The following is a 25,870-nucleotide window of genomic DNA, read 5'->3' on the forward strand; positions in this document are numbered from 1 at the left end:
ATGCTTTATTCTCGTGGAAAGTGTGTAGATTATTACTTGCATGTTTTAGAAAAATTTCTTTGATATGATTTCTTGTTTCCCATGTGCTTCTACACAAGGTATCACCATATATATTATGCATGTGTCAGAAAATATTCCTAAATATATTACTGGTGCCAACATGCCTGTCATATTCTATGCTACATGAGTTCTTTTGAATGCTATAAATTTTGTAGGTACTAAGTGAAAGTTCAAGATTGGTTATTTGTATATCTAACATGTGATTTATCATGGAACAATTTAAAGTTAAAACATAGATAATTTGTATGAGTATTTTGTCTTTGAAAGACATTATTATTATTAAGAAGTAAATTTATAAGGTGAGGTTTGCAATTGCATATATACTATGAAATAACTTAATCTCTAGTCGATGTAGAATTTTCAACACATTTTTCTTACGTTAAGGCTACCAACTCGTGCGTGAGACTACATATTATAAGTAGTCTGATAATGGTCTGATAGCAAGTGACCTGATAAGTCCAACAAATACTCGCTAGGATATGCTTGAAATGACTTTGATATCAGAGTAAGAAAATTTTAAGTCTAATTCAGTCTCATAAAACTTACTTATAAGGTGAGGTTTGCATTCACATATATACTATGAAATGTCTTCATCTCTAGTCAATGCATAATTTCCAATCTTTCTTAATAATTATTTATTTCACAATTAATATTTTTTTCTGTTGTATATAAGAGTTGAGTCACCATTTTAGTTATCCATATTTATTTATTATTTATTATTGATAAAAAAATAAATATACAAAATTATTTTTTTTCTTCTAAATATTTAATATGTTGGATTTGAAGCATCAAAATTGATTTTATATAGTTAGCACATTGCAAATCAAAACACACTTTCAAACCTAATTAATCTATCCATATCTTAATTTTATTCCAAAATTCGATCTACATATAATATCATGGCATGCAGGTACCAAAATAAAATCCTTGTTGTTCAATCTTAAAGATGCCAACATGCAGAATATGTTTGATATATAGATGGGACTAAATTGATGAAACACATATATAATAACTTTTTTTAATTATTATGACACGTGTCGCATGTGTATAATTTCCAACTACAATTAAGTATATAAATTACAACATTAATTTCAGCTTATAAATTCAAGGAATTTTGCTGATTTTGTAGTTAATGCTCCTAAAATTATAATTTCATTTTTTTTCAAGGAAAATAGAAACATAATAGTATCTTGCACATTTCCCCCTTAAAAATCTCAATTAAAATGAGACCACAATAATAAAGATATTTAAATTATAGTAACTCCATCGAATTCCACTTTTTCTTGGGATATATAAGATTTCTAAAAATAACCAATTATTTTTGTTTAGTTATGACCCGTTTGAATTTTTAATCTGATTAAAAAATAATACAGATTTTTCAATAGTCAAAATAAATAATTTCAAAATGTTACAAAATTTACTATACTATATTGAAACCACAAACTTAAAACATATAATCGGATAATTTTTAAAGTAACTGATTTTAATTAATATATCAAATAATATGGTGATAGAATTTAATTCCATGGTTAGAAAATTATTAAATAAAAATAAATTTTAAAAAACAAAAAATAATTAGTTGTTATATTAATTAATTATCAAAATTTTAACTATAAACTATTTAGAATATTTAAAATATTAATAGACACTTATTTAAAATTTTGGTATTAGTTAGTAACTAAAACCTTAATAGTTAATATTAAATATTATTTAAAAACTAATTTATAAATTTTTATTAATAATAAAATTTATTTTAAATATTAATAAATTAATTATTATTTAGATTTTCTTATATGAGTTCACACATTAATAACATCATACCAAATAGTTTAGTTGTTATTAAAAAATATATATTAAAAGAAACATTCCAACTCCTGTAGCAAAATGACATTCTTTAAAAGCTCATATTGTTAAAGTTATTCCTAAATCCTACTCTAAAAATTAAAGTTAAGTTTAGTTCATGAGCGTTTTTCTCCCTCAGTCTATTTAAATTTCTGAAACTAACCATATTGAACATGTACAAGTGTTTATGCACTGTTCAGAAAAAAATTACACATCAATCAATATTGCATGTGCTAAATATTTACAAATTTGATTGGAAGAATTTTGTATATTTGAAAAACATATATATAGCTACTTTAATATTTTTTATTTTATTTTTAAAAATATAGGTAAAGTAAAAGCAGCGTACGTAGTCGTATAATTGTAAAGTGGAAAAAGAAAGGAAACAAGGTAACATGCATGTGAGAATGAAATGTGAATGAATTATCTGAAAGAAATAAATGAAAATTATTTTTTCATAAATAAATAAAATAAAATGAGATATTTAGGGTTGTCCTAATCCTTATAAAAAATATCAGACCAAACTTTTTAACACTCAAACCAACTGATTTTTTTTAATCATCAGCAAGAAAAAATAAACTAATGTGAACTACCTTAGTGATGATCAAACTCTTATACAACAAAAAGTTAACTCCCTCTAACACACCCAACACAAAGCTCCATTCGAAAAATAACAAATCTCTGGTAAACAAGAAAGGAAAAAATCAACTCTGTATAAAACTATCAATTAACTAACCTCATACAAACACTAAACGATCAAGACACCAATCAAAATAAAAATGAAAAATGAAAATGTCTTGGATGTGATCCACGACAAAACCTTTAAATGAACTAAGAGGAAAAAATTCTGAAACATCAACTAACTGATAATTCAACATACTATACAAAACATCAATGGAAGTGATATAGAAAAAGAAAATCACTTAAAGATTTTGGTTAGAAAGAAAAAAGGTTTGTGATCATGTCCAACCAGTTTTGTTTTGAGGGTTGTTTTAGGGTTGGTAAATGAAAGAAGAACCAATGAAGCAGCATGCATGTGAAAACCAAATTAAACCTATCTGATAGGCATATTCATAGGTAACTTTGCATCAACATCTTAAATCAATCTTCACCACACCAAGCACTCTTCTTTAGACACGTGGCAGTGCCTGCAACATTGCATGCTGCATTTGTCTAACCAAAGAAGTTGCATTGGTGTTCATCTACTCTCATATTTCTCCACGTAAATTCCCTTCTAGAGACCTTCCAAATTACCCCTTTTGGCAAAAAGGTGAAGCCCTTCCCTTCCTCAGTGGAAATTCCAAATTGTGTTCATCTTTTTCTCTTACTGTTTTAGTTTTTTTTGCCTTTGATTCCTCCCTCCATTGGAGAATGATTTTTGCAAGATTCCATGTTTTGAAACAACCAAAAGGTATTAGACATGTTGTACTTCTCCTTGTGCTCAACCAACCAATCCTCAAACACTAGCATATGTGCAAAGCCATGCTTCATTTCTTCACCATCACTCACTACAAATACTTGTATATTTTTAATCACTAATTTCTTCTACTTCTAACTCATCATTTTTTTTTAACTTAGTTTTCGTATTTTAGAAATTTCTAAATTTGTTTTATTTTTTATTTTTATTCAACTCAATACTACATCTGATATATATTCATTTAAATTAATATAAAAAATATTTAATTCATTAAAATATCAAAATAAAAAGTTATATGTGTATATAATTAAGAATTAAACAAGAATTGCAATTTTTTTAAATATGAAAAAAATAGAATATCAAAATAGGAAAAGATTATCTAAATTATCATTCAGTCAAATTTCAGTTTTATATATCTATTAATTTTTTAGTGCAGTAATATTTGTTTAAGGTTATGACATGACATGAATAGACATATTTTTCGTTTGTTTAAATTCCCTTGCAAAATGGTTTTGTTTAAATAGTGGAATAAAGTTCCCTTAATTCACAAACTCTTTGGATAAAGTAATCACCTTAAAAAAAGACGAGAATTTTGATATATTGTTTAAATTTTATTTATTTATATATTTATATCGTCTCATATAATATATGTAATCTAATAAATTACTAATGATAATATTAAGAAGATTTTTTTTAAAAATCACTGTAAATATTAATAGAGGTTAAAATCATCAGAAACTTTAAATATAACATGTTAAAAATATTTTTTCTTATATCATATTAATAGTTTGATAAAAAAAATAGTCTCATTATTCTTTTTGTTCTTTTAGCATGTTCATTCCAATTTTTTGGCACATTATTTCTATTTTAAAAATTATTTTCTATCATTTGGCTCTACCTTAATATTTATTTAGCTATTTTTTTGTATGTGAATATATTTTAGCATATATAAAAGTTATTTTGGTACATATCTACACGTTAATTAATCAGTTTAGATATATTCAAGAAAAATCTCTGATGATTCTTATTACTTTACACTGTTGAGCAACTTTTACCACATTTGAGTCAAACAACATGTCGTTTATTCCTTCTAGGTTTGCAACACCCATGAAACAATTTCAGAAGGACAACATTTGAAAATGGAATCTTAATCATTCCTTTGCAGTGCGTGAGATTTTCATTGGTGAAGTCCACACGAGACTCTCTGAATAATTTCAAGAATTTGGTTTCTCAATTTTTTAAAATATTTTTTTAATTACTTCACCCATTTAATTATTTTTTCAAATTTAAAGAATTTAATTAACTTTTGTTAAACAGATTAACCAATGTTCATCTACTACGTGATTAATCAACAATAGGGATACAAAGAAATTTGTTGTGCTTTCTCTATAAAAGTATCTTTTGGTTTATCTAAAAAAAATCAAGATATAGGGATATTTGGATTAGATAAATTCGGTCTTGAGTTCCATGTTCTGATTAAAATGTTTTGAATGATAGAAAAAAGTTAAGTTGATGAGCCTCTCACAAGCCAAATTGGAGTTATGGCAAGTTATTCCACATTTGATATAGTCTAATCAAAATGTATATTAATTGATACACTTTCTACCAAAAAATAACTCAGGTTTTGGTATAGCATCTCTTTATGTGATATTTTATGTGTGCATCAGATACAGCTTTTAAATCAAGCTGTGATTTTCATCCAAGATATCAAGCAAGCAGAATAAGTGCAACAACACATTTTAATTCTAATTAGCTGCTTTTAAAGAATTTTGATCTCAAGAAGATAAAGGATATGTTTTAGCATAATAGGGTAGAGAATCTTTTCTGAATTAAGGATGAAATTTATATAAAACATTAGTTATATGCAATATGGATGTTATTAGTATAGCTATTGCTCTATGGTAGATGACTTGGTTGGTGTTGTTTTTTAATAGGTAGCTTTGACAAAATATTTAGGTTTTGTTTGTTTTGTTTTGTTTTGGAGATAAATGTGTTCGTCTTTTTTTGTTTTGTATAAGAGTTAGACCACCTTTGTATGACTCATATTTACTTATTATGCAATATTAATGTGGAAGATTTAGCAGTGTCATTAATTGTAAATGATGATAGACATAATTCGTAAGATAATTATTGTAAGAATCAATAATTTATCATCAACGTTAATCTGTGATTTGATTTTTTAACACAATTCTTGTAAAAAATAAATAAATTTATCATAAATGTTATTTTTTTAATTTAGATTATGTGGTTTTTTTTATGTTGTACTATTTTTTTCTTAAACAATTATGTTTGTTGTTATTTTACTAATAATGGATTTTGAAGAAATGTTGAATAAATTAATTATTGGATATCTCACATCGAATCGATGTAAGAACATTTTATAGTAAATAAGTTAGTGCAAATCTCAGTTTATAAGGTTTAATAAGATTAAGTTAAACTTAAAGTTCAATTCTTAAAAATGATATCAAAATCATTTAAAATCTATCATAACGATAATTTGTTGATCTTATCGACTCACTATCGGACCATCAAATAGTTTCGTGAGGGGCGTGGGTTGAATATTTCACATTTATTATATAAGCTAATTTTGTGAAGTTTGATTAAAATTAAAATCAACTTCTTAGATACTCAAAAGTAATATTTAAACCATTTATTTTCCTGCCAAATGAAGTTAACATTAAAATATGCTATGGATAATATCTTTCTATGGTGACCATGTCATAAAATAGAAGTACACTATTAAAAAATTACATACTAAGAGTTAGGTTACGACTTAATTTCAATTAGTAACAAAAACTAAATCGTTAGATTATAGGCTGGTGATATTTAATGGATTAACTAAATCGTTAGATTAATACATTGTTTATATTATTTTTCTAGTTAATTAGTTTATTAATGAATTATACCATACGAATAATTTTGACGTTTTTTGGACATATATAATTATGACTTTTAAGTTTTAAGTGTATCAATCCTTGACTTCCACTTTTGTTTGTTTTCTCAACATAGTTTTTATTAGATTTAAATATAAAAAAACTCCATCTTAATTATTAACTTCCATAATTTAAAGTACTTTATAATTGTAATCTACCAAAATTTAAAAGCTTATCAACTCTTAAACAGGTTTATTTTAGATAACATTTTTTCATTCTATTTTGGAAATCTCTTATTTTTTTTGGGTACATTTATTTTGAAGATGTTTATTGTGAAATATTTAACACTCTTCGTATATATTGCTATCTTTTAGCATATAAACAACGTTACTACTAAAAAAAACATGTTTTATAATTACATACTTAATAATAATTTATTTAGAAGTATGATGGATATAATATTTATATTGTATTTTTATCATTGTTTGATTATTAGAAAAATGAATTTTAAGTTTAACTCAATTTTATTATATTAGTTTATAAGATGAGATTTTTACTAAAAGTTATAATTTTTAGTTGATGTTAAATATTCAACATTTATTTATATTTATTAAATATTTTAAAAAATATTAATCGTATGAACATAATAAAGAAAATATCCAAATAGTAATTAGCTAATGAAAATAATACTCTTTGTAAGGTACTCATTTTGATATATCGGGTCCTTAATTTAAAAGGTAGGTTTCAACACTTTATTCTTTCTCTCTTCTTTTTCCCGTGTAGTTGGACACACCACTTATACTAAGTTTACATGCAAATTTCTCAGATTTTTTTTTTATATGCACATACTTTTCTAACTAAGCTATAACATTTAGACATGGTTAGAACTAGAAAAGCTTCATCTTTGGTGCAAAAGAAATATTATGACAAAATAACTAATTACATAAAAAAAATAGAAGTGCATGTATATAATTAAAAAAAAACAAAAGTAAAAAAAAAATAGAAGAAAAAAATCACAATCTTTTATAAAAAATATTAAAACTCATTTTCTTAAATACGTATTCAGTACAATGCAGAAAAAATTAGATGTCATTAGTTAAAACACAACTTCTAATTTTAGAAGGAAAAAAATATTATACATTTCCCCATTTTCTAATAGCTTTTAAAGCAAAGCCATGCGCAAAAAAAAAAAAGTTTTAACAAATTTTTGGTTATATATATATATATATATAATATTCACCTCACATTATAAATTAAATGTTAATTGGATTTGACTTAATCATTCTGACAGGTAAGACTTATTAAAACAGGGTAAGACTCCTTAAAACGGTATAACTCTCACGATAAAAGGTAATGATGCTTTAAACTCGTAAATATAACTTTAAAATTGACTTTTTCTAATTTGAACGTCAGAGTATCTTTACATATATCCTCTTTTGAACATGCAAGACGAAATTAAAAAGAAAATAAAACTATTTGATAAGAAACATTCAAGAAAAAAAAAATAAAACAATTTATTTTTAGCAAAAACATTTAGATAGATAAATAATATTTTTTTTGATACTTTTTGTCTGGAACTAAAAATCATTGTGATGTGCAGTAGAAGCTAAGATCTATGCAATGTATATCCGGAAAGCTATAAATGTTCCTAAGAAGAAAAATTCTATACTTTGAAGTTTATGTGTATCCACTAAATCCAACGAATATCGTGTAATGCTTTATCTCTACATAAAGAAAACTATATATTTTGAAATTTCCTTTTTCTTCAACACAAATGAATTTTAGTTTTAGTCACACGATTGTTTTTAAGGATTTTTGGCATTACGAAAGTGAAAGCCATCCCAATTTTTTTTCTTTAATAATGCAGTTCATAAATATTAATTTTCACTCTCTTTTTCTAATTAAGTAATGTTTTAACCAAAACAAAGAGTGTACACCTGGAGTTCTTCGACTGAATTACAAAATTTCTTAATTTTTTACACTAAAAGTAAATAATTTAATATTAAATAAATTAGATATTAATTTAAAAATTTAAAAATTATTCATATTTAAAGTGATTTCTATTATTAATAAAAATTTATAAAATAGTTTTTAAATTTATATATAAATTAATTACTTAAATTTTAAGTACTAATATTTTAAATTCTAAATTAGTCTTTAAAATATTAAAAACGATTAATTTAAAATATAAAGTAGTAAGTAAATAATTAAAGTCTTGGTAATGTCAATTTAAAAACCACTTTATAATTTTTTATTAATAATATAAACTAATTTAGATACTAATAATTTTTTTAAGTTTATAAAATTATCTATAATTTAATTAAATAGTAACTAATAATTTTGATCTTTAAAATTAACTTTATTTAATAATTCTTTTTAGTGTTAAAACATCGATAAATAAGTGAACTGAATTTTTGAACATAAATTAAAAAGACATTGTTCTCTCTTAATTATAGTACGAAGAAATAAAAATATAATAAATAAAAATAAACGTATAGTAGCATGTCATATTCAATGTTGGAAATTAATTAAATAGATGAGAAAGATCACAGTAGGCTAAATTACAATTTTAATTCAATTTGGTTATTCATATTTTTAAAAACTTTAAGTAATTATTTACCTTTTTAATTTAATTTAATTCTTTTATTAATTAAATAGGTGTGTTCCAATCAAGACATCTTAAAGTCAATGTCTTCCTAGATATGAATTTAAGAAAAAACTTTCCCTTTCTAAAACTAGAGTATTCCTAGAATCATCAAATTACACATGTTTTTCATCACCCCTTTAAAACTATACAAGGTAAACACCTATTTATTTGCATATACATGTTAAGTAGCCTAGAATACACTACTCTTGCTTACATTAGTCACCATATTCACTTGAGAAATGATCACAACAATAATATCACCTCCTTCAACTATGTTAACCTTAGCCTTACAAAAATATAATTTTTTAACAAAAATATAATTTTTTAACAAAAATATAATTTTTTAATCAATACTTGCATGGTGGTTTGGCTTCCATTAATAACATAATCTCTTTTTTTCTATAGGGTTAGAAGGAGAATTGCATGGTATATTATTTAATACTTATTTTTTTTCTTCTTTTGATCAAATTTATTATCATGCCTTTTTTTAAAGGAGTATGTTGGGTGGTTACTACACTTGTTAGTGTAAGATTATCCAGTGAATCTTCCTTTACAATGATTGTTTATTGGTTGTTATTTATATTTTTTTTTCATATAATGAAATGTTCATTTTTTTAGTATAATAGACAAGAAGTTGGTATGAATGTTGTGCAAAACAACGTGTGTGTATGTATATATACGATTTTTTTGTTTTTCACATGTATTGCCCCTAAAAACATAAGTTTTTTTTTTTTAAATTAGACATTCAACATTGGTTAATGACATTAGTTGATGTTGAATGTGTTAACTTTAAACATCAGCCTCTATGAAGAATCGTCAATTTGTACAAATAATGCATAGTTGACATATAAGTTGAAGGAGTAAAGTGGTCCCTCAACTTAATATTGGAGGTACTAATATTATGGACTCCCTCATTGTTGCTTTCAAATTCAAGTGGTCCATGTTGTTGCAAGAAGGGATATTCAAGTCTTCTTCGATTGATTGCAATCTTTATGGATGTCACAATTTTATAATTAGTTTTGAACCTATTAGTTAGTATCTTCATAGTGTTTGTCACCTTTAGATTTTACAACTATAGTATTAAAATCGATGGTTCATGGTGATTGACTCAAAGAGTATGATGGGGTTGGTGGTGGATCCAAGAGTGTGGATGCTCCAACATATATGTTAGGTCCTTGTGAGAGGAAACATAAATGAGAGTTGACACTAATGATTCATGAATAAACCATATAAGAGACTAAAATATTACATTCAACCCACAATCTTAAAGAAAATCAATAAGTGGGTCTTCTTTTTTACATGTTACTCATCTTGGTCATTCCTACTCAATGCGAGACTCAAACTAATTACACATTGAATCCTAACAATATAAATGAAAAAGATCAACAAATCTATTAGTTTAACATTTTGAATATAAAATAATGCCATGACCTCTTCTCTACTTGACTCATGATCCATTGCTATATATCTCCTTGATGTTTGTTTTTCTTAGGTTTTTCAATAGAGTGAAGTATATGGCATTAGGTGTTGATATATTAACACTCCCAACAATAAAAACATACACTTCACATCTTAATAAATTAATATTTTATTCATTTTTATTTTATTTTTTATTTAAAATATTATTATATTATTATAAACAATGTCAAATATATGTTTTTCACTATTTACGGTGTCAACAAAACTTTTCTCATATGCATTCATTGTTTTAAATTGTTGAATCTAGTGGTGCTAGATTGTTGAGTTGTGATGGTTGTACATATGATCTCCTCTTAAGTGAGCTAAAGAAGTCATCACATGATTTTATACACAATATTTTAAAGAAGGTTAAGTTTTGATATTTATATGGTTGTACATATGATCTCCTCTTAAGTGAGCTAAAGAAGTCATCACATGATTTTATACACAATATTTTAAAGAAGGTTAAGTTTTGATATTTATTTCCAATTGAGTTGTAAATTATATGCATATATATTTTGGTGAGTTTGTCCATTCATTGTGGCACATCGGCTTGTAACTCTAACATCACATTCTTCGAAACAAATAAGGAGACAAGTTAGATTTAGAGAAAAGTTTTGTTAGACACCATGAAGAAAAAACATCACACTGTTTATAATAATATTTTTAAATTAAAAAATAAAATAAAAATGAATAAAATATTAATTTATTATGATGTGAAATGTGTGTTTTTTCACTATATTGATGTGAAATGTGTGTTAATATATCAGTACCCAGATATATTTTTTTCAACAGTTTGTTCAAATATGAAAAAAACTTAAAAGATGTGTCATTTTAAAGTAGGTAAATTGTTTTGACACATTCTAACATTAACATAGTGAGACATAGGATAAGATGTAATTGTAGAAAACCCAAAATTTATAAGCATGTGATTCGGGTCATACAATCCATATATAATATATGTTCCAAAAATTGAGTTCCACTACACCCCACCAAAGTAGTGATTTAATGGCCAAACGTTACTCTCGCGTTGACGCTAGGCTTGACGGCTATACGTACAACCTCATCTCTCTATATATGCACATAACAAACTTTCTCTGTTTTTGACACCCTCATACACCCCATCATCTTAGCTAACACAACACAACTTTTCTCTCTACTACTTCTTTTTTCTCTTCCCCTTGTTGTCTTCTCTTTAACTAATTTGCATTTTTTTATCTTATATACAAGAAAAATATATGCATATATGCATTGGTTTTAGTCACCAACAAGACTTGTTTCAACACCTGTTTCTCACCACACCAAATTTCACTTCTTTCTAACTCTCTGTGTACATAGATTTCTTTTTCATATTTGAGGTTCACCTTCATTGCCTCCTTTTTCTGTGCAAAAGAGGATTCATCATCACCATGTTGCAGGATGTTATCCAACCCCCAACACCAGATGAGCAACTCCCCATTGTAATCACCTCAAGCTTGTTACATAATCATATATTTAGTTTTAATGCATGTCTTTTGGAACTAAGCTAGATATGTATATGTCTTTGTGTAATGCAATATTTCTTCTGGGTTTTTTGTGATTGTGTGAAACAACACAAGTTTCTTTGAAATGGCTTTGTTTTTCTGTCAAAAGGGATGATTTTACACTCCAAGATTGTTTACACCTTGGGAGGGAAGAGACACTGGCCCCAGAAAAATAAAATAAAATAAAATAAGGTGAAAGATTGATGCTTGAAACCTATAACTATTAGTTTCTTGGTAAAAACCACATCTGAGATGAGATGTGAAATCAAATACGTCATAAGGTGTCGAAAAATCTGATGGTTTTTCATCTGGGGTGCTCTTTCTCATATGTTGTAGCCATGTGAAGCTAAGTTCTCTAGGAATTAATTAAATGTTTCCATTCATGAATGATGAATGAAGAATGGAAGATCATGGTTTGTTAGTGTGTCTGTTGGGATGTTAATTAATTTGATCCTAATTAGCCTCTGAGAAATGTGAAGAATGTTTCCCTGATTTGGTGATATTCCTTGGGGTGAGTGGAAGCTGCATAGTGGTATTAGCTATGATAGGAAAACCAAAAAGCCATGCTCACAATTTGTGGGATGGAAAGTTTTGTTTGCTGTATTTATATGGTTGGAGAGCATAATGTAATTTGATTGACTGAAGAATAGGAAGGAATTTAAGAGTCCGTGAGAGTGAGTGCATGCTGTTTTTGATATTATTATCATGGAATGACCCTACCACCAAAATGTTAAATGTCACTTTCCAAGGGGAGAAGTTGAAAAAAGATGTTACATTTCCGTGATAGTCATTTAGACATATAGCTTTCGGTTCGTGTGGAATATATATCTCTTTGGGGGCTTGTTGTGTAAGCTTTGCTAATTTTGATATTCTTTAGAGTTAGATAGGGAGAAGGGTCTTAGTGACAAAAATTCACATGGATAGCATATATAGCATTATGGGGTTCCCTTCAAGTGGCTTTCAATTCCCATTGAAGAACAAAATTCCACTAAATGAACAAAAATAACATAGCAGGAGGTTCCTTCTTTGTGTTTCACATAACTTGTATTTCATACTAACATTGCTTGCCTTGGCTCCTACCTGTCACATGAAGGCATAGATGCACATCACTTTCACCAATAAATAGCCCAACAATGCAAACCCTTTTGGAAAATTTCTCTTCAGTCTATTACCAAATATGGACAAAACTGACTAGACTATGCAACCAACCAGAGTCATAGGTAGAATTCCCTGTTGGGGCCTTTGCACATTTTATTTATTTCGTTTTCTTCTTGATAAAGAAGGATACTATTATATCATTTGGCATGTCTTTCACTTTTGAATGGCCACTACATCTACAAGCCAAATTTTCAATTGATCAGAGAATATTAGCCTTTTGAATTTCTTCTGTTCTAAGTGATCAGATCAGACTCATGTCTATCAACAAAAAGAGGAATTGGATTCAGATTTCAAACCCATCATAATGAAAAAATAAAACACTATAGAGAATCACGTTTCTAGTTTGTTTTATAAAGAAGAGGCTTTGTTAGGACTATTTTCAGACTGTGTTTGTTAGTTTTTTTGGTAAACATGTTGTTCACAATGCTTATATGTCATCACCCTCTGCAGGATGAGATTTCAAGCCCAATCAGTGCTCGAATTTTCGAACTTTGTGACCCTGATTTTTTCCCAGACACACTGCAAAATTCTGAGGTTACCTCCAGCTCCAATTGTTGCCATGAAGAGAAGTCCTCATATGCCACAACCATATCTCCACCTTTAGATGTAGTAGACAACAAGATCAATATCAATAGCAATAGCAACATAGTCACCACCTCATCTAGTACTACCACAGCCAGCACCACTACCAACAACAACATCAACAACAACACAACAAACAGCAATAACCTGTCCATCTTCTTTGACTCTCAAGATGAAATTGACAATGACATATCAGCCTCCATAGACTTCTCATCATCTCCATCTTTTGCTGTTCCACCACTTCTTGCAATCACAACTCAGCAGGATCAGTTTGATTTCTCTTCAGCTCAGCCACAGGTGCAGCTATCAGCAGCAGGTTCAGTTTTGAAGGGCCTTGCTCATTACCCTACTGATCCTGTGGTTGCACCCCTTATTGGGGCTCCATTAGCATCAGTTTTTGATGATGATTGCATCTCTTCCATCCCTTCTTTTTTGCCTCTCAACCCTTCATCTCCCTCTTGTTCTTATCTCGGTCCTGGCATAGGAGCCTACATGCCTCCTCCTGGTTCCCTTACCACTGCCTTGTCTGCAGAGAGTTCTGGATTGTTTGGTGCCAACATTCTACTGGGGTCTGAACTGCAGACACAAGAACTGGACTACCAGGGAGAAAACGGTGGAATATATTGTACAGATTCAATTCAGAGGGTGTTTAACCCCCAAGACCTTCAGGTATTTGAAACTTGCGAGCTAATTAGAATTTAATAGGTATTAGATGATAAAAATGATCTCATATAATATTTTAGATTTTCAGTATTGTAATTATCTTATCAGTTCTAACTATTTTATCAATTATAACTGTTTCTATCATAGTATAAAAGTTTTTACATTATCAATCAATCAGAAATCATTATTGATATGCTTTTCAGATAGTTATTATAAAAATCAAGAAATTGGAATAACTTCTGATTCGATGATGATAGAAAAGCTCTTTATACTCGGTGCATATATTATCAATTCTTCCTGTCAAAGGTCAATAAACTAAATGAAAATTTTCAGTTCCAATGTTCAATGTGTTCATAAAAAAGGAAAAGGAAGCACAATGGTCAAAGAAATTTGTTAATGCTGCAAAGGCTACTATACCTTGCAGCAGTGAAGTTTTTTTTCCAAACTAGAAAAGGCCTTGTCAGAGATGGACTTTTGGGGAAAGAAAGCTAATGGTCCACAAATCTCTGAACTATAAACTCATAGGTGCTCCATGACCATCAAACAGTAGGTAGCATAAGATATGAGTCCCCTTATAAAGTCACATGCATTAAAAAAACATTATAAATTTGGCCTAGAAAGAAGGAATAACCAACCACTTTCAGCCAAAAGAAAAACAGAAAAAGGATAATAGGCAACAGCATCATTGGATAGAAAGACCTTTCAAGGGTGACTGTGTTATATCTCTTTCTACAGTCTCTTTAAAGTTAATGTGCATCTTTTAATAGTGAGTGGGCCAACATCTTTTTTGTGTTAAACAAGAAGAAAAATTGATCTTTGATTATAATTCCTATCAGGCACTTGGTACTGAGAGTCAGAAACTGGTATCTGCAGCTGGGGGCTCCGGAACTTTGGCACCAGAAATTTCACACTTGGAGGATTCTACCTTGAAGGTTGGAAAACTTTCTGTTGAGCAGAGGAAGGAAAAGATTCATAGATACATGAAGAAGAGAAATGAAAGAAACTTCAGCAAGAAAATCAAGGTACTATATCTTAATACCAACATTTACGAACAAATTTGAAATCTTATATCATGTCACATGAATTTCAATTATTGCATCAAGTCAAAAACCAAGCCAAGTCTTGTGCATATTTTCAAAATTCAACTAATGATGCAAGTTTTTCTTTTCAAAAAATACAGTATGCTTGCCGCAAAACTTTGGCAGATAGCAGGCCCCGGGTCAGAGGAAGGTTTGCAAAGAATGATGACTTTGGAGATAGCCATAGACAAGGAAGTAGCAACCATGAAGAAGATGAGGAAGAGGCAAGATTCTCATTCTTATTTACTTGGATTCTGTTGTACAACTAGCCTAAGGGCATGTTTGGAGAAAACTTGTCCATAAGGAACAAAAATCAATTTTTTCATAAACTATGCATAAGTTAAAAAGTATGTATTTAGAAAAGTTAATAAAAAACAACTTTTACCAATGAACTAATTCATAGCTTAAGTTTAGTTTATGCAGAAACTTGTTTTCAATTTTCTTTCCTGCAAGTGTTCATAGAGGACTTCTTACAAACAGTTTGAAAAATACAATAAAGTTCCTATCACTTTTGGCTTTTCAAAGCATAAGTCCTTGATGCCATATTCCTTGCATTGTGTACTTGCAGATAACTGTGAAAGAAGATGATGATATGGTTGATTCCTCAGATATCTTTGCACATATCAGTGGAGTGAACTCTTTCAAATGCAACTATTCCATCCAATCCTTGATTTGAATCAACTAATATAGTTTGAATAGTGAAAGCTTATCTATATTTAGCTTCTGTAGATTAATTTTGCAGGACTCTTTTCCATCATTTGATGGTTTGAGGAAACTGAATAATTGGAGTCCAAATAAGTATACAATAAATAAAGTGAGGTAGGAACATACAGAGATTAGAAACTGTACACAGTTTTGCAGATATTGTGTTTTTCATTTAAGTTGTAACAGTTGTATTAATTAACCAGGAAAATCCCAGTTTCCCCTTCCCAACACTCATGTAATCATGTAATGTAGCTTCTTTTATCATATTTTTAACTTAGGAACCTCATCTTAACTATTTTTTACACACTCTAGTTATTTTTTTTATAATGAGGGGTTAAATTGAAAGATGATGTTAATTTTAAATTTGGAAATTGTATTTTTTAATAATCGATTTAATCCAATTTATTGAATTGGAAACAAATAAAAAAAATAAGGGGTCGACATTTTTTTTATCACAAAAAAAAATGTAATTATATTTAAGTCAAAATTTGTATTAGCTTTCTACTAATGTCTCAAACATTCAGCTTATATAATAAATATTTTTTCATAAAAACAGCTTAAATTAATGAAATAAATTTCTGTCATACTTTAAATTGATTGATTTTTTATTAATAAATGTTATTTATTATTTATTAATATGTTAGTTTTATTAGTGAAAAAACTCAAAGATGAGTGATTTATAATTTATTAATTTTTGCCATTTGCCAACTCTCAAGAAAATGGAAAGGAAACAATTGTACTTCTATTTCACAAACTTTAAGAATATTTCTCAAAATTCTCATCCAAACTTTTAGAATACGTTCAAAAGTATAGTTATCTTGTTCTTGTATAGAATGAAGGATTTTATCTTACGATTTTTTTTCAATAAGATTCCATTTAATTCAAACGTTAAACTTGAATTCAACTTATTCAAAAAAAAAATCATAAATGAATGTTATATATATATATATATATATTACTTTTCTTAAATAATTTTATATCGATGGATAATGTACAAACTATGATTAATGTTCAATGTTTGTAATATATGTTCACAGTAATTTTTTAGGTGGTGATTTTTTTTTTTGAAATTGTATATAAAATGGATATATTTAGAAAAAAAATTACAAAAATTTATAAGTCAGGTTTAAGTCGACCTTGAATAGAAAATTTCCGTTTTACGATACAACTTTACAATATAATTTTCAATTACAAATAATAAGTTTTAGTTTTTAAAACAAATTAAAAATCATGTTCATAAACTGGATTTTCATAGAATAAAAATAAAAATTATATATATTTAAAAAATCATATTTATAAACAGATTTCATAAAAAAATTAAATTCACAATTTTCATATATTATTTATATATTTAAATAATATAATATAAAATTTGATTTTTTTAAAATTAATTTAAAATAAAAAAATATCTGTCTGGTTCCGTCTCTGTCTTGTGGATTTAAGTGATAAAATGGAATAGATGAGAAAGTGAAGTGAGAAATTAAAAAAGAAAATGATACTGTTAGGATAAGTGGGGTTCACATCAGTTGTGTGGTGAGTTGAAATTGTTTTGAATGGGTCAATTTTGTCAAATCCAAAACTTTTACTCAATTGTTGCATAGAATAATAGTTATTTACTAAATTAATTTTATTAAATTTTATAATATCAGATTAATTTAAGTGTTCACATAAAAAATAAATTTAATATTAAAGTTGTTAAGTGAGTGTCTAACTTAGTTCTATAATTCGTTTTTTTCTATTTATTTTTATTATTTGAAACATACTTTTTTTTAACAATATTTTTCACATAAAACTTTTTACTAATATAAGCAATGTCAACTCATATACTATAATTAAGTGGAATTACTATAATTAAGTTATATTAATTAATTTCTTTGAGGACATAAGAAGTTGCTAAGCTAAAACATCTATGGTTGGAGGTTGAAAAAAAAAATCAAATGCAGAGTTTTTGTGAGTAACAGGGGAAACAAAACAAAACAAATCATTGCAAGAAATTGATAAATTGCAAAACTTAAAAAGAGATTGATAAATTTACTAATTCTCATAGGTTGAACAGTTGAATGCAAATAAAATTGACTTTTGAAGCATTACAAGAAAAATCATGAAAATTATTAAATAAAAATTAATTTGATAGAAAAAAATAATTAGTTGAAAAACTAAGTTAAAAAGTAATAGAATTTGTTGAAAAGTTAAATTTGAAAATAAGAGAACTTGTAAATTATTTTTAAAAAGGATTATGTTAAAAAAGTTATATTCTTTTTATAAATGATTTAATTTATTAATTAATTTTTTAATAAAATTAATATTAGACTATATGTATCATTAAAAAAAACCATGAAAAACTAGAGGATATACATGTGAAAAAAAAGAAGAGAAACTTGAAAAATATCCTAAACAACTATATTAAATAATTTAGTTGGAGGGATCCAATTCTTAGAGGTGTGAGTGTCTCTCATAAGTCAACTTCATGTTCTTGATTTGTCCCCTTTGGTGTAATAATAATGAAATAGAGCCAAAGTTATTTGAAGTTATAGATAGAGAAGTTTGATTCACATGCAACACTTTCAACTTTTTACCCTTCTCTTAATCGCTATTCTATTCCTCTCTTTTATCTTAGGGGAAAAAACACACTTCAAGTACTAACATTAAATGCTTTGTCCATATTAGTGTCACAACTATGTATTTTATTGAAAATATCATTTTAAGAAAATAAGTAAAGTCAGACTAATTTAAAATTTCACAAAATATATACAAATATTTTATTCAATCAAAATTACAAATTTTAAAAAAAAAATTACAATTTAAAAATGAATTAGTTAATTTAGAATTTATTCATTTCATTTTATAATATGTTTTCATCTAATCTATTCTTATAATTCTTTATAAATAGATATAGACTATCTATATATCGTTTTTTTAATATATGAGCTTTTGTTTAATCTAACATATTTTTTTGAATTTTTTTTTAATAATATTTTTTTATCATGTGATGACATATGATTGTTGTTATATGGAGTATTAATCTAACTGAAATGTCAGGTTATATAGTAATGTCTAACCTGAAATCTTTTATATATATAAAAAATACAAATAAAATAGAAGGAGATTAAATACAATTTAAATTTATTAATCTTACAACTCATAATATTTTGTTCAATAAGTAGTTGGTAGGTATAACTCAACAAAAGTCACCCTAATAAAAACCATTAAGATAATTATACTACAATTTCATAATCTATTTGTGATTGAAATTTATGAGCTCTGCAATTAATGAAGTAGCAAGAAGGGAAGAAGAATAAGAATGTGTGAAGTGGAACTGCAGAATTATGCAGACTGTTGCTGGGGTCAAAAGTTGGGTCAATAGGTTCCCCAAAGGTATATATGTTCCTCAGAATCTGAAAAATGGCCAACTTAACCTAACCCTTCACATGCCATGAAAACAACAAGTTCAATATCATGATGTACATGCATTAAATTGGGGGAAAAACAATTATCAGTTTAAAGGCTGAAAGTCTGCAAGTGGCACCTGCTTTGGCCTCTAGTGGACTCATGTACCAATCATGCTCACCAGCTCATGCATTCATTCAACTAAACTCTCACAAACTTCACTTTCATCTTCACAACATGGTCTTATTTTCTAATTAAATTTAAAATTTTGACCTTGAAAATGTGTAATGCATGTTGAGTCTTAAGATAGAACTTTAAATTTAGTGACTCTGTTCATTCTCAAGCCCACTAAGACTAACTTTTAAACTTAATTAATTTTTGGTTGATTTCTAAAGATATATTTTATATAACTAAATTTTTTAAATTCTTTCGCTAGTTCTATATGATTTAAGAGTCGAAGTTAAACCTGATAATTTTGTTCCTTAATCTTTCGAGAGACATTTTTTAAGAATAAAACCGTAACAGAATTCTGAATTTTAAAACAGACAACACTTCAAATATAATAATTGACCAGTGTGATATTATATCATCGAATTTGAGATCGGAACATGAAACAACTATAAATTCACACATAATCATTCAAACAATTAGTCATAAATAAATAAGTTATGAAGTAATTAATAGATAAATCAATTAAAAGTTATTTGTTATCACTATTAAAGTTAACATATTTTACAGTATTCTTAGAATGATTTGTTAGTTAACTAGAAACTCAGTGAACTGAAGTTTTCTTGGTATGTACCTGTAAAGCTGAAACAATTCATCATTAAGTAAGAAGAAAAGCAAGAAACACCCTTACTCAATAAGAAACCTGTTATATTTTTACTAATCAAACATTTTTTCAATAACATTCTTTTATGTGTTATCTTGTATTTTATTTACATAAAGTGATAGATGTAAGTAAAGATAATGTAACCACGTACAGTACCTCTGGTTTTCCCTGAATTTCTTTATCCTATGTGGGAATGGTTACAGAGAAATTGGTCCCACCAAAAAACCCTGATTTTGAGGAGTGTGTGTGCACTCTCTCCCTCCATTCCCTCCTCAAATCAAGACTCAGAAGTGTACAATTTTTCAACCAACAAACGTGGCTTACCAAACCCATGTTCGTACCTCCATTATGTTATGCCACTACCTTAACTCGGTTGGTTACTTAGTTTAGTTAGTTTTTTTTTTTTCCTCTTTGTCCCTTAACTCCACCTACAATTATGTCCAATGTCAATTTTCAATACAGTTACATTTGTTTATATATACATATTTTTGAAAGATTACAAAACTATTGCATAAAATCCATAAATTATATTATAATCATCACATCTGTTGTTTCTGTGTTGATCTTTTGTTTCCCACTTTCCCACCATTTGTTTACTTGGTCTTCTTCACAATCTCTCTCCCCTCCATCCACTATTTCTCAACTGGGTTGGTTCATCAGCACTCCTCATTCCATTTTGAGTGTTGGTGTATGAAAATCAGTTGCCTCTCTTCAGTTTGTTGCTGGTTTCTGTGCTTTTGATTCAGGTTGGTTCTTCTTGTATGGTATATAAAGTTGGTCTTTGATATGTAGTTCTAGTTTTTTTTTTCATCTTTATATTGTTGAATGTCTCTGTTTGCTGATTGTACACTTTCCTTTTGTTTCATTTTTGTTACAGTTTAAATATTTTTCTCCTATAATTCATTGAGATGCCCTTTTAAAAACAAAAGAGTAATGAACTCTAAAATATTCAATAACTCGAATGTAGTGATTATTCCAAGTGATGCTATCTCTCGGTTGAGGTTGAAATGATTTTATATCTGTTTTATAATGTTGATTGACCTTCCTTTTCTGGCTTTAACGGAGCAAAATGACAGATTATTGGTGTTGTTTTAGTATAACAACAATCGATTGAGTTAACTGTTGAAGTACATTTGTCTGGGTTTGGCACCATTACAAGTTTTCTTAAATATTTTATGCAACATGAATGTGCAACTTACTCTGCAAATTCTTTGCCTTTGTCTTGACCATGTGCATGCATATGAACTGCGTATATTCCTTGTTTCTTTTCTTTTATATTTTGTTTTTAAATGTAAGAAAGTTTGGTGTGCCATGCTGCCATGATTTGTGGATATATTTAATTAGAGTCCTATAGTCAACCATGGAAGCAAAAACAGTTCTTTTTTGAATTTTTTGTTTTGCACACTTTTCTTTTTGTTCTGCTACCTTTTCATTTAGTTCTTTTCCTCCTTTTTCAGGATGCTATTCTTATAATGCTTAGTTTATAGTTGAAGGAAGATTAGGGCAAAAAAGGGTTATTCTGCCACTAGGATACTGCGGTGTGATAGAGGAAGAAGATGAAAAATACACTGAGTTGGGTTAAAAAAAGGGGCCAAGGTAAAAGGGATTCATCATATGAAGCATCTGAGTCAAAAAAGTTGGCTAAAAGAGGAATTTCTCACCAAGCCATGTCTGCAAACACTATCCAATCACAGAATAGTGTTTTCCCAAAGCATTTATTCTTTCTACTTGTTCATGGACACTACAAGATTCCAAAGCTTCTGGCAAGTGCAGATGAGATGTATCTTCGTCGCTGTCTGGAATCTGTGCACAATAGTGCATTGAAAGCTTCTCAACACAACAAAAAACCAGTGAGCGCATCCTTAGAAACCAAAAACTTGTGGACTTCACCAGAAAGTTTGAGTAGAGTTGAATTTATTGGTGGAACAGAAAGTGGTGTTTCTGATGAGTTAGTCTTAGCACATCATGTAGCTTCCATGACGGAGAATTTAGTTGATGGTACTGATGCTGCAGAGAATTGGACTTTAGGCACAGTAATGGGGACTAAGAGTATGATCAATATATTGAATAGTCCTTTACTTCAGCAGCTTAGTTCTTCAGAAAGAAACCACAATTTGAACAACATGAACTTCACTGATGCTAAAAGTATGATATGCTATGATTCTGTGGATTCTCCAAGTGGTTTTAGTATCACTTCTCATAGACTAAGAATGGAAACACCAGTGGTGCAAAGTCATAAGCATGGCTCCATTTCAGTTCATAAAAGAAGTACTTCCAAGACTAACTCTGATTGTTTTGATTGGATGTCTTCGGCTGCTTCTAATGTGTCTCAAGGAATGCTCCAGTGCACTTGGAAGCAAGGTGTTCCTCATTTTGTTTTTTCTGTAGATGATCAGAAGAAGGTCTATGTAGCCAACTTGATCAAGGTAGACACAACACATGATGAGGATTTGGACTATGTGTATCTGTTTCACTTGAACAAGGAAAGCCAAAAGGGCCACCAGATTCCTGACAGTGATTTGCATCTTGTTGGTAAGATGAATGTATCAACCTGTCTCACCCTCTGCCCTGAAAATTTTAGAGTGATGGAAACAAGGTTTATACTATTTGGTGATGGTAAAATTTATGAAAAAGACATGTTCAATTCAAGCCATTCTAACATAAAGAACAAGGGCACCACTAAGAAAGCATCAAGGCTGCTAAGAACTAGTCCATCACCTATGCACAGAACACTCTCAAGGTTCAGCAGATCAAAAACCGTAAGAGAAAGTTGTGCATTGGATCAACAATCATGTGGTCTAGATGAGACCAATTTATTAGAATCCAATGTTCCACCAAATTTTGAGTTGGCTGCCATTGTGGTCAAAGACCATCTTCCCTCTAATAGTTTGGACAAAGTGGGAGGCTGGGGTTTGAAATTTCTCAACAAATCTGGTGTGAATCAAACTACATTTCCTTCTGAAAGTTGTCATCGAAATTGTGGGGCTTCCTTAACTAGCACAAGCATTATCATTCCAGCAGGCCTTCATGGTGGACCTAGAACTAGACACAGTGGTCCATCTAGTCTCATAGACAGATGGAAATCTGGGGGGTGCTGTGACTGTGGTGGTTGGGATGAGGGATGTCCACTAACAGTACTTCAGAGAAGATCTAGCAATGAGGATCTTCTGTCTCATGTAGATATGCAAGGAGAGTGCAAATCTATTGAATTAGTTACTCAGGTATGTTAATGATCTATATTATTGTGGTTAGCTTTCCCCATACTCTTTGAAGTGAAAGTGTTAGTTTTGTTTTTTATTTTATAAAAGTTCTGTTAGGTATCACTATCTCAGCTAATTGAAAGTGTTAGTTGGAAACTATAAGAATTTGGTTTTGCCATGTATGTATTTCATTTTTTTGGTTTGTGTTTCTCAACAAAAATTGGTAGAGAATGTATAGGTAGGGAAATCACCATGTTCATTACTCCATTTATGGTCACCAAAACTACAATGTAATAATTCCTTTGTGGTCAAAAACCATATGCCAAATTCTACAGCTGTTTTTTTCCTTATAAGATCAAAGTCATGTATAAGAGTTGATTGCATTCATCTATAATCTTATATGTACTTTCTGTGTTTGGTTAACAAATGGCAACTATTTTTCTATGCAATGAGATGACCATATTACCCTCTGATTTCAGGATTCAAGCAATTTCAGCCCCTCCTTGAGGATGGTTAATATTCATGATGGTTTATATTTTATTCATTTTCAATCACCCTTGTCTGCACTACAGTCTTTCTCAGTAGCGGTGGCCATTATTCACAGGCAGAGTCCTACTCTTCAGCCTAAATGATGCACAGGAATTGTGATAACAGAAAAAAAGAAAAGTTAAGGTTATTTAGAAGAATGATCCTCTAACTAGGTGTGCATATCAGCAGTTGATGAGAACATTTAGGTGAACACATGAATCGGGTTTTCACTCCATTGTTTATGATTTTGTTTGTCATAGTTAAGTAGGTAACCCTGTTAGGAGAACTAGTTCTCGTTCTCCTTTTTACTCAATTCTTGTAACCATATTTTTTCCCCTATTCTTTTTGCTGAAAGGGTGGAATGTAAAAGCTTTTTGATGGAGAAAATTTGGCAAATCCTAGTATTGTGTTTGGATTTGTTATATTTGTTGACAAGAAGATATTGTAATTAGTCCATAATGTGATGAATAATTATTTGAAGATAGCAGTTAAAGCGCATTGGAGATGTTGTGCTTTTCAGTTTCTGTTAGCCAAATATGGTAGTTCCAATTTTCTGAAAAGTGTTTGACCAAGCTGGTCCACATTGCATCCATTAGAATACTATGATTATGATCTCTCTAGCATGTGATTAACACTGCCATTGTTACCTAACTTCTACTTGTTCAGTTGACCAAATGGGAAAAGGAGATAGCAAGACTGATTCTGATAACCATGTTAACAAAAAATAAAAAAGGTAATAAAGAATCGATAGCAGAAAGAATAACCAAATGAGTAAATTCATAGACGGGTAAAAAAAAATCTTATTTTCACCAGTACTTACAATTAGTACTCTTCTCCTCTTCTCACATTATCTCGGACCCTCACTGCTATTTTGGACTTTCGATTACAAGATCCACTGACTTAGTTTTGGACTCGTTCTCAGTTCAGGTGAGTGGATATACTTGCAAGAGACCCGATAAAGTCCTCTTAAATATCACTTATTCATAACACTCACTTATTGAACTTTTATTCTTTATACTTTATAATTATTAAATATACTTTAAATGTTTTAACCTATTTATTAAGCTTTAACACAGTATTTTCCTATTTTATTATTTAATTATTATATTTTAGTTTTTAATATACTGACCACCTCTCGACCATTCGGTCCAGTGATTACATCACCATTTTTATTATGTGCACCATGTCATTCATAAATTATTACATTGCTTCAGACTGTAGAAATTTGAGATGAGAAACTTTGACTAAAAATACACGTCAACATCAAAATAATGTGATCATACACATTACAGAATTCAATCAGAAAAAGAGACAGCATAGAATAATATTGTGCAGATGATTGATTAAAAGATACGTGTTTGGAATAAACACAAATTCCCTCCTCTGTGAATGCAAAATAAGCACTACGCGAAAGCAAAATAATAAGAGGAGAGAAGAAGAATAACACCAAGTAAAAGATCTCTATTATGAAAGTTGGAATACAAATAGTCTCTTGAAGAATTTCACTTCTGTCAGATTATTATCTGTTGAGATAAAATGCCCTTCATTCATGAAGAGATGTGACTTTTGACTCTTCATGACAATGTGTGACTCTGACAAGAAACGTTTCATCAATTGAAGGAGGAATGGAAAAGCACCTTGATTTCTTATTTAGTATAGTCTTAGTCATCATATCAAACAAATCAACATTTATATGATTTTCTCTATCTTTAATTGAATTTTTTTCTGATAAGAAACTTGTTGTATCCAATGATAATGATGTCAATATGTTTTTGAGCGTGAATGGAACATGGGGTTCTTGACTATATGGATGATATGTTGGTTATCATACTTTACCATATAATCATCTTGGATTGTTTGATCCTCAAAGAACACCAAATTTATGGTTCGAACAACTTTCTTGTTTGCATGATGCT

At 28.8% G+C, this 25,870-nt stretch overlaps 2 protein-coding genes across 2 annotated transcripts; both read left to right on the top strand.

The window, feature by feature from the left end:
• Nucleotides 1–11,288: 11,288 nt before the first annotated feature.
• Nucleotides 11,289–16,299, top strand: LOC137827469 (uncharacterized). The gene is made up of 5 exons (XM_068633627.1): nucleotides 11,289–11,757; nucleotides 13,429–14,229; nucleotides 15,060–15,245; nucleotides 15,404–15,526; nucleotides 15,871–16,299. Exons 1-5 carry the CDS (start codon nucleotides 11,707–11,709, stop codon nucleotides 15,976–15,978), a joined length of 1,269 nt encoding a protein of 422 aa, XP_068489728.1. The 5' UTR covers nucleotides 11,289–11,706; the 3' UTR covers nucleotides 15,979–16,299.
• A 4,081-nt stretch (nucleotides 16,300–20,380) lies between these two features.
• LOC137827470 (uncharacterized) lies at nucleotides 20,381–24,438 on the top strand. The gene is made up of 3 exons (XM_068633628.1): nucleotides 20,381–20,972; nucleotides 21,684–23,447; nucleotides 23,906–24,438. Exons 2-3 carry the CDS (start codon nucleotides 21,783–21,785, stop codon nucleotides 24,056–24,058), a joined length of 1,818 nt encoding a protein of 605 aa, XP_068489729.1. The 5' UTR covers nucleotides 20,381–20,972; nucleotides 21,684–21,782; the 3' UTR covers nucleotides 24,059–24,438.
• Nucleotides 24,439–25,870: the final 1,432 nt, after the last annotated feature.

This window comes from Phaseolus vulgaris, chromosome 7 (genome assembly GCF_000499845.2).
Source record: "Phaseolus vulgaris cultivar G19833 chromosome 7, P. vulgaris v2.0, whole genome shotgun sequence".
Taxonomy (NCBI): Eukaryota; Viridiplantae; Streptophyta; class Magnoliopsida; order Fabales; family Fabaceae; genus Phaseolus; species Phaseolus vulgaris.

What these genes read in the sequence shown, in the direction of transcription:
- LOC137827469 (XM_068633627.1), top strand. Translation starts at nt 11,707, where the DNA reads ATGTTGCAGGATGTTATCCAACCCCCAACACCAGATGAGCAACTCCCC. An exon ending in CAGATGAGCAACTCCCCATT is followed by an intron (nt 11,758 to 13,428) that starts GTAATCACCTCA and finishes CACCCTCTGCAG; the next exon opens with GATGAGATTTCAAGCCCAAT. An exon ending in TTAACCCCCAAGACCTTCAG is followed by an intron (nt 14,230 to 15,059) that starts GTATTTGAAACT and finishes AATTCCTATCAG; the next exon opens with GCACTTGGTACTGAGAGTCA.
- LOC137827470 (XM_068633628.1), top strand. Translation starts at nt 21,783, where the DNA reads ATGAAAAATACACTGAGTTGGGTTAAAAAAAGGGGCCAAGGTAAAAGG. An exon ending in CTATTGAATTAGTTACTCAG is followed by an intron (nt 23,448 to 23,905) that starts GTATGTTAATGA and finishes CTCTGATTTCAG; the next exon opens with GATTCAAGCAATTTCAGCCC.